We start from the raw sequence: 12,641 nt of genomic DNA, 5'->3' as shown, positions 1-12,641 counted from the left end.
TCGGGATGCATATCATATCGTATAAGATACACAGCCCTAGTGGTGTACCGTGTAGTGACTTGTTTGCACATGTCAGTACCCTGTACTCGCTGAGATGACGTGGTGAAATGTTTATTCTCGCTTGAATTCACTGTTACTCTCATAGATCAATGTTTTCAGTGTATTTTGTTCCCTGATATTTTCTTTTGAGTTAAAAATGTCTCCCTCGTATCATTTCTCACATTATCCTCAACAATGTATTTTTTAAATCCTTCACAGTATTCTTAGGAATAGTCTTGATTTGTAGGTCAAGTGCTTTCTGAGAGAATACTTTCCATCCATCTCTGTCTCTCCATCCGGCTTATTTGTTTAGTGACGATGTGCTCAGGTGAAGCGTTGCCAGGGCAGCAGGGCCTCCGGTTGCTAGGCTGCACTTCCTGCTCCTCTTTGGGATGGGAGGGGCCAGGTATTTTGGGAAGCGATGGTGATGAAGAGGAGGTGGAGGAGAGCCGGCGAGAGAAATGTATTTCAGACTCGTGCTGCAGAAGTGCCACTTTATTTTGTCTCTTCTGTTTCGCACACACACAGACACACGCACACACATCTCGGGAGCCTATTATCTCGGCGGCAACACACACCTGCAGATTTGGAGATAGGCCACAAAGTCACATGACAACAACAACAACAACAACAGACAGTCCAGTTAGACCAGCTCCATCTGACTGAGAATGCAGATTGTCGCTTCATGTTGTAGTGTGTTGTTTTCTCCATTGCTGCGACAACAGCTCACACAAAACGCATGTATCAAGAAATAAATACAGTACAGTACTACTCATGCAAAGTATCTCAATATCGCTCAAGAAGGGACTTATAATTGTAGAATAAATACTTAGTATTTCATGTGATTTAAAAACACTAAGTACTCATGACCACTACTACACCTTGCAGCTCTACTTGCAGCAGCAGCAGTAGTAGTGTTAGGAGACACAGTACTCCGTAGCAGTTGTGCTATTACCAGAAGTAGTGGTTATGGTAATTGGAGTAGTTTCTTTTAGTAAAGTATTTTTTAGTTTTTAGTTTTTATCGACAATGTTATCTTCACTGGTGAATCTCGAAATAATGTCGTGGTCCGTCAATAGCTTAAGCTTTGACTACACAAGTGACTGTAACCTTTTCTCTGATCAGCAAATGACAGTGTGACACCAACAAAACATCGTGTTTACGTTTGTGATTGTGGCCTGACGGACGGTGGAGCGGTCCAAGCGGTGATCCAGCCGCTGCAGTGTCCTGGTTTATCGAGGCCCCATTATGGGTGGTCTGACAAAACAAAAATAGAGACAAATGGAGACACTTCGCGTGTGTAGTGGAGTTTACTGAAGATTCCGAGTCAGAGCCAAGCGCGTCCCTTTGAATCACATTACAGCAGAGACGCCCAGTCCTCACCTGACACACGCGCTCCCGCTCCACCACCGCTTCCTAGAGCCAGTAGGTGGCAGTAGAGCACCGGAGAGGTTGGCCACATTGACGCTAACACACGCTCACTAACTCCGTTGAGAAAGGTTCGTGCACGAACGTCCCCTGGGATAAAGAGTCATGATGAATGTAACTATATTAACATGACAATGGTAACAGAGTTTTCCACCTGGCGTCATATCTTCAAATAAAATGTAAAGATGTGTAACAATAATCATAATAATAATAATAAAAAAACTAAAAAGGCATGTTTAAGACAAAACAAAATCAAGTTATTTGTAGAAATGATTAGAAAAAGAGGATTTTAAAAGAACTGAAGCGTATCTGAACAGTATTACAACAAACTTAATTTGAATTGTAGAAGTGATTCATGATCATAATGCATCTTTTTCAGCAAAAAACAATGAAAGCTTGTATTGTCAAGGAAGGATATATGCTTTTTTAAAGAGAAACATACAACTAAACATACAATTTAAAAGAACATGCACAATAATAATAGTTTCAAAAATTGATTGTCTGAAAAAAGGAAATAACACACTAATCAATTAAATTAGAAATAGAAAATAATATGGGCGCACTTGTTAATAGAACTATATCACGGATAGTTTTGTAAACCATGATTAAGTCTAATGTATTATGTATAATATACATTATATTTTAATGAAATTGAAGGTGTTTTGTTGGACAGCTTTGGTGGAAGACATCATGAGGAAAACTTTCTTTTCTTTTGAGCACAAAAAATGTATCCCATAAACATCTGACTAGTAGTGTATGTATTTGGCATCTGCAACAAGGAAAACATCAAGAGACAGAACAGAAGTTGTGGACAGGGCCGTGTCATGTCAGCTCCGTTCATGAATATGAATGTAACATTTGGAGTCAGATATAGCTCACACGCCTCCTCTCCCACACCCCCTTTTCAGCCATCAGTTTATTTGAATTTGTTTGGAACCTCGTGCAGTTCTTGAGTCCCGGTGGAGACGCATCACAGTCAGGTCTTGTCTGTGCTACACTCTCGGCTCAGTCATTGGGAATACAGACGATTATCTGGCATCAAAACTCCCCCTCGGAGAGACCTGACAACCCAGTACTTCTTCCTCCAAACAACACAAGTGACGCACAACTCCTGTTTGAAGCGAGCGCTGGGTCCATGTTTGGACAAGGCAACAACAGACTCACTTGTTGCCCAATCTCTTCAGTTCACACAGTTACTTTTTGATGCCACTGCTAATAATTCCTCGTTAAAAATCCCTTGACATTATTCATGAAAAAGCGAGAGCGGCGTGAATAGGGAGGATACTCTGCCCCACAATTAACAGACTCTGGTTCACATGATCGCAAATTCACTTGGCAATTATGAATTCATCGGAGCGTGTCGGATGAAATGGGCATTTGTGTTGAAGTGAGAAACAAGATGCTCCACATTTGCGACTGAGTGGACTGGTTAGCGCTGATGTCGCTGTCATCGAACTTTGGAAATGTAGAATAAATCTTCAGTGAGGGACTTTCCCATTAGAGATGCGCAACCATTCACGAAGCTTCAGCTTTTTTTCTTCGGCTAATTTTTTTCTGTCATTGGCGGCTTCTTCACTGAATAGGTAGACTGGTCATAATGGGTTTTTGGTTTTAACCCAGTAAAGCACCTTCCATCGCATACAGTGGGAAGACGAGGCACTAAAGCGCCTGGAGGACATGGGTTTCCAAATGTATGCGTGTTGTTTACAGCACAGGTGGCAGTGTGTTAGTCGCTGCCAGGTACCACTGTTTGGCAACATAGAGCTGCATGCTCTCTCAAGGTACATTCACACCAAAGGCAACTGGCTTTCTGTGACCAAAGCGACTTGGCGGATGGAAAATGGCGGATCAAAGAGATAGATAGACCCGCAACAAATATCATCATCATATCAGTCGATCGTTTGCTTATTATATAACTAAAATGATTGAATGAACAAAGTTAATTTCATAATTCTAGAAATAATAAATCAAGAACAAGGTCCACCGTGACATCATGCTGTGTCCCGGCCGGTTAGCTTGGTGGCTAACGCTACAAACAGACTCTGTGATCCTTCGCAACAGTTGTTGACAAATAACCCCTTCTGGTCAAGGAGGAGAGGTGTATCCAAGTAGCGGGTGAGTCTGTGTTTCATCCAGAATCAGCTGGACTCTTCAACCAAATGTGTATTGTCTTCCATCTGACTGACAGTACAATGAAAGTTTAGGTTTTTATTCAGAGGTTCATATCTGTCTGTGTGTCAAGCTGCTCTTGGTGTTACTGCAGTGAGTCGGTCGAGTTCAAATCTCAATCGTGGACCAATGTTTATAACATCCATACCATACACACCGTGCTCTCTTGAGCCCCAGCATCAGATGAGAAGTCATTGTACTGGATGTTTGAACATGATATATCTCCGGTCAGGTCCAGCGAGGAGAGAAGCGGGTTGCGCGTCCGTCCATCATCTGACCTCCCCCAGATGGCCGACTCTGAAGATCCACTTTAACAGCTCACTCAGGCACATCCGGCTTTCATGAATTCATCGCACATATCAGGTAGGTCGAGGTACATCTGTGACTGCTCGGCTAGCGCCCATCCCCGATTGATGCGAGCGCCTGATGGTGGCTAATCCAGGGATTAAATGTTCTGCTCTGGTTGACGGGGGAGACACCCGCACAGACATGGTGTATTATTATTTTTATTATTATGTTTGTGATGTGTGTGTTCTTGGTCACTGTGGTGCAGTAATGAACAGAACATTTTTTCAATTGTGATTTAGGCATCATGTATGATTTTGTCGGTTATTTTCGTTTGAAGGCTAGCTGGGGTGTGTTGCTTCACATGATAACCATGCATGGATATGACTTCCAGAAACTCCAGCTCGAAACGCCTGGAAACTGACTGATAGTGCTGAATAATAAAAGTCCAGGTGTGAAAGTTTGTTGTCGTAAATATGAAAATAGTTCAGTGGTCATATCATCAGCTCAAAATATGATTTGACATGCACAGTTCACATGACTGTCAGCCTCAGAGGTTTATCCTATCTAGGGAATTCGAACACCAGCGGAACACACCCGTATAGCGCTCATGACGGTAGCCCCCAGCACATCTGCTGTGGGGCTCATGGAGTTCTTACTGGGGCTGCAACAACTAGTCGGCTATAAAATTAGTCGCCAACGGGGTCGTGAGTCGCCTAGTAATGACCTCATAGCTCTGCAGAATCCACACCAAGACCACCGTGACCCAAAATGTTGCAAGTGTGCGTCTTTTTCACAAAGGACACATCACAGGACACGTGGCGTTCGCGCCACATTTGAGCAATTTACAATGAAATCTGATGTTTCAAAGCAAGTGCTTCCAACACTTAGGTTTTTTTCTTCTGCTTACTTTATATAGCGTTACAACCAGACGTGTTGCCGCACATGTCATATACTGACTCGTTGACAGTTCGTTACAGTAAACATAAAAATACTCGACAGTTGCAGTCCTAGCTCTTATCATGTTATGGAGTGGGAAAATGTTATCTTTTTTCCATTAATGGTGTGATTTCACAGTCATGTTTAATAGGCGTGTAAGAGAACATCGATATGCTCCAATATCGTGATACTTGTAACAATATTTTTGCTGAACTATCGCAATACCTTTTTATATTTTAAGTGAGGTACATCAACATTTAATGCCTTGACTCATTGTGTATTAAAAGCGCCAGGGCCATTGAATGACTTGGTGGGCAGGATTCGGCCCTCTGGCCATGGATTTGACTTCTGATATTGAGTTATCAGGTAACACAAGCGTTACTTGATGGTCTCCTAATCTACTGCTGTCGGCATGTGCCAAGGGTGTTCACTGCCTCTCGCCCCAAGTCACTGGGACAGACTCCACCCACCACTGAATTAATGCAGATAATGAATGAATGAATGATGAAGTCGTTGTGAATATAAGGCAGTTGTATTGTTTTGTGTTGTTGCCATGTAATGACATTATTATTACATTCTTCTGTCATTTTAATACATAATGCAGCAGGTTATGTAACATTGTGTTATTACATGCAGTATTGTTACATAACAACATGTCATTATGTAACTGGGTAACTGTGTAATGCGGTTGTTTTATGTAATCCTGTGTTACACGGTCAGTTTGCTTTGACTTGTTACACCTCTGTCTCCCGTGTGTCTGCACTGGATCACCAGGAGAAGCTGGTGACCAGACCAGATTTTTGGAACATGTTTCCTTTACAGAGGGACATGTCCTAGATGATCCTTGTTAGGTGGGATCGAAGGTGAGCGATGGATGGATGAGTGACTATAGTGTGGTTGCCATGGTTACGGATATGGTGCATCACATGCACGCACTCTCATGCACAGACAGGAGGGTGACTCCAGCAGTTGATGCTCCTCAAATAGAAACGCAGAGATGAGTCATCCACCGTGCTACTGCGGTGTACGCACACACTCTCACGCACGGATGCACAGGCACGCACACTCACACCTTGAACAAATGTATTTAGTATGTGTGGCCCGTGGGCTCTCAGAGATGCTGCCTGGTCACCGGTCTATCTGATTCTGAAGGCCAGCGTGAGGAGGAATGAAGATCTTTGCGTGTCTGAATCAAACCTGACAAATTTGTTGTTGTCAGTGTTTACCTGCTTCTCTCCTGATATGTATTCTGGCTCTGAGCCTGTGAGTCATAGCGAGGCGTACCGAAATCTGCTCCTGGACACAGAGCTGTTTACACAGGAGGTGTGAACGACAAGGGTGATGAAGGTGAGGAGGAGGTGGGATGAAGGTGATGAGAAAATGAGTTCAATGGAATATTATTCCACCCTTGAAGGGAAGCTGTCAACACACGCTCATGCCTCCCATGTCCGTCTATATCGGCCTGCTACTCTTGTCTATTATTGACCTCTTCAAAGTGTTTTTCGGGTTTCTCCAGCTGTGGGAGACGTCGCTTCACACTCTGTTCAGACACGGGAAGTCCTTCTCTAAAGCAGAGCTTCACTGAGGGCTGGATGGAACAAACAAATACTAAAAATAGCAGCCAGCAGTTTCAATTAATAATATCCTCCCTGGCAGCAGAGCAAGCAGCTTTTTGAGGTAAAAATAAACCTTTACATGATTCTCCCTGGTTTATCCCAGGTGTCTCTGCAACACTTGGATGGAGAGGAACCTTCGCTCGAGACTGTTCAGAAACAAACCTGGATGTAGTTTGGGGCTGGTGGATGAAGCTTTGTTTTTGAGCCAGCACTTCTGAGACGTTCCCAAGCCCAACTGAAAATATCATGTCACCATGCACTCCTGGATCTGCCCTGTAGTCTCCTCCCAGCTGCCTGGACGTCCTCCAGAAGACAAATTACATTCTAGCTATATCTGTTTGAGGCATCCAAAACCAGTGCTTTGGCTTTCATTTGTTTACAAACCTAAAATTATTTTCACAAGACATGCTTTTCTCTAAGGACTTAAACCCATTTTATTTAGGATTTTCCAGGGCTCCTGGTGGTTCCTTGTACTCAGAACTAGTACCGGACTATGAGAATAGTAGTATAATAGTACATCCTTTTTTCTCCGCCATAGGAGTGGAACAAGTCGATTCCAGACATTCCTCTCTGTCCCTATGACATCTAGGTACTTGGTGTGTCTAGCCAGGGACAGTATGCTGCGGAGGTCCAGATCCCAGCAGCTGTCAGCTCAGTAGTGCGACTCAAGGATGGGTTGGACACTCCTGATTTTGTCGGCGGGAAAGACTCATGTACTGCCTTAAGTAGTTTCTTAAGAGGTACCTTGGCTAGTCTAGAATTCACCGCTTAACTTGTAAAATTAAATCTTTATTTAAACCGTATGATGTGCAGATCATCTCTTGTTCCAGGGCTCTTTTTGGGCAGCTTCGCTTTTGATGGAACTGCTTGGACTTCATGGTACTTTTAATACTGTCTGCTGCTTTGCTGAGATATTGCAGAATTTGCTGAAAACCTTAGCAAGTTGAACATTTCAAGATGATGTTACAAGTTAAAGAAGAAGGTCAGAAAGAGTCGATAATTACTAGGACTCTCTTCCTCGCCTCGACTTGCCCGGGTTCTTAACCAGTTTCCCTCACGTGCAAGAATAGCACTGGGATGAAACTTTTAGTCTGTTTCTTCTACCGCCAACGCTCTTTTGCGGTTGCTTGCACTGAAACTACATGAGAGGTTCGGCTGCTTATGTAAAATTAACGAACAAGTTTCTGAAGCCGCGCCGTGCGCCGCGACCTCCTCCGTGTGTTGATGATGACGTGGTGTTTTTCGTGTGAAGGACACAAGTCGCTCCTCCGTCAACAACATTTGAATGACGTGCGTCGCGCAAAGACACAACAGCGTTTATGTGTGCACCTCTAGCCGCACCCCCTTCCCCCCACCAGGGCTGAAGGCTTACTGCTTGGTCTATTTATATCCGCGGCTCCTCCTCCTCCCTGGCAGTCTATTTTCAGCCCTACTCCCTCCATCAACCCCCATCTACTGTTTGTAAATGTTTCTCTCCCTCGTATCTATTCTGGTCTCCTCTCCTCCTGTTGCCCGTCTCCTCATCTTCTTTCCTTTGATCTTCTAATCCAGATGTGTTTGCTTGCAAGCTACTTTTAAAAAGCTTTCGCGATCCACCACCTCTTCTGTGACACCCACCTCCTGTGCGTTCATGTCACTGGCCTCCATCAGACACCAAGGTTAAGAGAGAACAAAGGTGTTTGTGTGTTTTCATGTCTCACAAACAAACAACAGTGCAGGAAGTCTGTTGTGTACGGTTTCCTGGTGCATCGGCTTCCTTTGCACTCGGTGATCTACTTTTGTTCATATGCCTTCCTCCGTTGTGTTTACATGTCGAATGAAGTGTTGGTGTTCTCTTGGTCCTCACATGGCTGTGGTTAATCACAAGCTCCGTCCAATCTTAACCATTCTCAGAACCAATTATCACCAGGGGCTATTTGTTTTAGATGCAGCTTCAGTTCTAAAAGTGACCTCAGATGCTTGAAAAAGAGGAGGCGGTTTTGGTCGTCCTTGTCAGGGACATCAGGGGTTCAGTGCTCCAGTCAATCATCTCATCCATTGGTACCCAGAAACTTGTATTCCTCCGCAATGTCCACGACAACCACCTGGATGGAAACTGGGGCCTGGGATGCTCCACTGGTGGAGGTGCCAAGGATCTGTTCAGTGTTGGAAACTGGAGTCAGGGTGAAAACGAAGGGAGACAGGACAGTCCCCTGTGGGCCCCCGGACCACTCTGACAGGTCTATCTATATCTCTGTAGTATGGGGAACTCTTCAGTGTCCTCACACATCAGTACCGACAGGTGGCACTCGTGGTCAAAGGGGCATTTTCGCCAACTGATGCGTGTCCCAACTAATTGCTAGGAGTGGAGGGATAAGCAAATTGTTTTTGTGGGATAAGCAAATAAGTGAGTTGAGTTTTGACTTGAAGGAAGACATGACTTTTGTCACTAACTCAGACCTGGATCTTCATATTGTCAGTTAGTGTTGTAACTAGTGCAGTAAACAGTGTATGTTAAGTCCAGTTTCCACTTCCTTCAGGTCGACGTTTAACACTCCAAAGTAAAGTTTCCCTTTGTCTCAACTTCCTCTCCACCTAGTGATCCACTTTCCGCGTCTCTTGCTTCCTCCTCCTCCTCCTCCTGCTGCTGCCGTCTCTCCTCTCTCTCTCTCTCTCTCTCTCTCTCTCTCTCTCTCTCTCTCTCTCTCTCTCTAAAGCGCTCATTCAACAGCTCAAAGGCCAGTCACACACTTCCTCACACACACCCGCGGTGTCTCTCCGCCGCTGAATATTAGCGGTCCAACCAGCAGCTGGCTCCAGACTTGTCTGTTTTACTTGTGCTCACGAGAGACGGCGGAAGATAAGAGGATAATGTTGCGGTTTTTCTGAGAGGATTCTCGCTCAGCGCTCGTCCTCAGCTCTGCTCACTTTTCTACTTTTTTAAGTCATATCTGGCACCCTCCCTCCCATCGCTGTATTTCTCTCCTTCTGTCATTCTCTCAAGCGCTCGGTTCTAATTTTGGAAGCATGGAACCTCGGGGAGTGCTCTCCCAAAGCTATTTACGTCCTCGCCTCTCCTTATCTTCCTCCTCCTACTCGTCCTCTTCTCCTCTCCCTCTCATCAGCCAGGAGGAGAGCAGCGTGAGGATCCTTTGATGCAGCGAGCAGGGGAATTCAGCTGCTCGTCCTCTCCATGTTTGTGTTGTGTTCCTCGCTGTGGGAAGCTGCAGTTGCTCTGCTCTCCTGAAGCCAGCCACCTGCCCGCGGATCCTTCATCACTTTTCAACCCAAAGGAAACCAGATTTACAACTAGAAACGGGATTATGTAAATTCCCTTCTGCTGTTTTCTCTGGAGTCCAGATTCCTGTCTTGAGAGGAGTCAAACTTTTCATTCCATCCGCGACTGGTACATCCCAAAACATACCTCAGCCACATCACCAAAGCTAGCAGCGGGGATTCCAGTCTTCCAGTCCTCTAATTGAGCTTAACCTGCCCTGCTAAGTCCAGATATTCTAAAAGTGACTCTTTGTCTGGCACGTTTGAAGCAAGCCGAGGAGCTACCGGGAAGCTGCCACTGGAATACTGCGGAATTTCCCCGGGATTTCATTTTTTTAAGAAAAAGTTTGAACACAATGACTCTTTTGCACTTGTCGTGTCCTGGATCTGAGCCATGAGACAGGAGTGGAACTGAGCAGCATTTTCCTGCAGATAGAAGAGTCGCTCTTGTCTTTGGCATGCTGTTGCATCCCACGGTGTCAGGATTGTGCACCATGTTGCAGACCATCTATGAGACAGAGTCTTGTTTCTCCTCCACCAGCACAGACAGCCACCAGCCTCTGGAGCTCCTGAGTAGCAGCAGGGGCTCCAGCAGCACCATGCCCACAGCCGGTGAGTCATCTCTGGGAACCAAGAGGCAGGCAGGGAGGGGTGTGCTGGAGGATCGTGTCAGTATGTAAAGCATGTCTGTCATGTTTAAGTAAGGCTTTTGTTGGCTGTTGTGGTTGCAGCTAAATCTTGGTCCTTTCCGATTGTAGTGTACCTCTGCACCCCGTAACCCCGGTGTGTCACCCCAGAACACCTGTCATGACAACTTTGTGTCCTGCCACAGCACTTGGTCATGGAAGACGTAGAACATGAAGCATGAGATGGTGTCATTGCAAGTTTGTGCAAATAGATGGGGCTTGTGCAAGCGACGGCCCACGGGCTGGATTCGCCCGTGAACATTTCTAATCCAGCCCGGGCTTCACGTTATATCTAGCGCTAACATAGTGACAACAAGGAGGAGTCAATGTCCTGTGCGCCGCGCCATTTCAGTCACCGTCGCCCTGGCATTAATTCAGCGTTGCCACTGCACCTAAGTCAAGGTGCCAGCGCTAATAAATTAGAACATGCCCTTTCGTCCTTCTGTAAATATGAGTGGAGCCCTCACCCTAGTCTCAAATCCATTGTGAATGTCAAGTCAGTAGGTTTACCCACCCCCGCTCTCTCGCCGCTTATTGCGCTGACAGTGAGTTACATGTATTTACCATCTCTTTTAAACACCTTTGATGGCCGCACCAGCTCTTTTCTGAGTCCAGTGTAACAAAAGTTTGCATATCCTAATTCTGAACAATTTTTGCCTCCATAATTTTGTATTTTTTTCCCGTATCTGTTCATACATTGAGGGGTGCTACTGCCTCAATCTGCGATGACGTAGTTTCAGTTAACAGCGCTTTGATTCCCAAAATGCTAGTGGCAATAATTCGCCCATATCAAATTGTGCTTGTGCAAAAACAACTGCAGTTACCATCAGCCTCCTCTTTCCTCTGTCTCGATCATCCCTCGTCACACCTGTCCTCTTTATGTCCTCATCCATCACATCCGTGAACCTCATTGGTTGTCTTCCTCTTTTTCTTTCCCCCAACATGCATCTCTTTCTGTAAATGCCAAGTGCATGAAATGAGTTCATCAGTTTAACCAGAATCTGTGGTTCAGCAATATGATTTCTTTTGCAAATTCCACATCATCAAATGTTTGTATGAGTTGTAGTTGTCATCATTGTTTTCAGAAATATGGTGTGTAGCTGTGCTCCTTAGCGACAGGGCTAGCAAGTGGAATAACAAGGTTCGAGTGAGGTGAGCCCGGTTTGGAGTTGATGTCACCGTGTTAATACAATCACCTTAATCTCCTTGTTGGCAGCAGACGCTGCCCTGCAGATTTGGAATGGGATACACCATCTTTTCGGATGTCAAAGATGACAATGTTAGCATTCAGCATTGTTTGCCATGAAACCTGTACTGTTTGTATTTGTAAAACACTGTCTAGCTCCTTTTTTTTTCACCCATAACATGATTTTATGACCAGCAGGTGGAGACTGCCTACCTATTTAGGTCATCTGCCTCACTCGCAGGTGTGGCTGCCTGTTTTCTTTGCATTAGTTTCGTGCTGATTTCAAACAAAGAGAGGATATGGTTGATGAATACAGAAAGTCGGACATCAGCTGTGGGTAGCAAACAAAGATTCTGTTGCTACGTTGTGTTTGTGGAATGCGAATCTCCCTGAAACACACTCGTTGCTACAGTGTGGTAGCATCTTGGATCCTTAATGGTAGCGGCTTCTGTTTTGTGCTGTGATGTCCACAAAACATTGGTTTTAGCATGTTTCCAGCTAGCTAGCTTGTTAGCATTGCTAGGCTGATGGTGACATAAATATGGTGACAGAATCACTGTGCGATATAATTTGAATCTACTGATGTCACACACACTGCTGTTTTCCCGCAGACGTGGGCCGGACTGCTTTGCGCTCCTTTTTCTGGACAGTCGTATTTACAAAGCAGATTTTCAATCTGAACTCTGAATGCCCCGACAAACACAAACTAACAGATGTTCGAGCTGAAGTTGCTAACACACAACAAACAGCATCCTTTGTGGATGACCTACAGTCTTCCCACCCCATAATGCATTTGACCCACCCATCCTTCACCATGGCAACGCCACATGTGACTCCTTTCTCTCTAAGCTTCTAATTTGTCTAAAGTACACACAGCCATTATACTATTTTTACCCTTCACGCTCCCTCTCTCTGTCTTCTCCCTGTGTCTCTTCACCAGCCTTTTTTTAGAGTGTTATGCAGAGTTGACGTCATCGTGCCTATTTTTCCTTTAGCGATGCAAAATGAACAAGACGGGGAGAAAGAGAAAGACGGATG

At 44.9% G+C, this 12,641-nt stretch overlaps 1 protein-coding gene across 5 annotated transcripts in view; it reads left to right on the top strand.

Annotated features, from left to right (window-relative positions):
- Positions 1-12,641, top strand: part of hdac5 (histone deacetylase 5) — a 35,750-nt gene that overhangs the window by 3,978 nt on the left and 19,131 nt on the right. Inside the window, exons 1-2 of one of the 5 annotated variants that reach the window (XM_053852642.1) lie at positions 3,252-3,582; positions 3,869-3,999. The exons of 1 other annotated variant lie outside the window; for it this stretch is intronic. In XM_053852642.1, the coding sequence (XP_053708617.1) occupies positions 3,978-3,999 (22 nt within the window). In that variant the 5' untranslated portion in view covers positions 3,252-3,582; positions 3,869-3,977. Of the gene's footprint in view, positions 1-3,251; positions 3,583-3,868; positions 4,000-7,012; positions 10,344-12,641 lie in introns of those variants that run through there. 3 more of the 5 variants (XM_053852641.1, XM_053852639.1, XM_053852640.1) reach the window with 3 other exon arrangements.

The sequence above is a fragment of the Synchiropus splendidus genome, chromosome 19, assembly GCF_027744825.2.
Source record: "Synchiropus splendidus isolate RoL2022-P1 chromosome 19, RoL_Sspl_1.0, whole genome shotgun sequence".
Classification (NCBI taxonomy): Eukaryota; Metazoa; Chordata; class Actinopteri; order Syngnathiformes; family Callionymidae; genus Synchiropus; species Synchiropus splendidus.
Note: the sequence above shows the minus strand (reverse complement) of the source record. Positions and strands in the feature narration are given on the sequence as shown.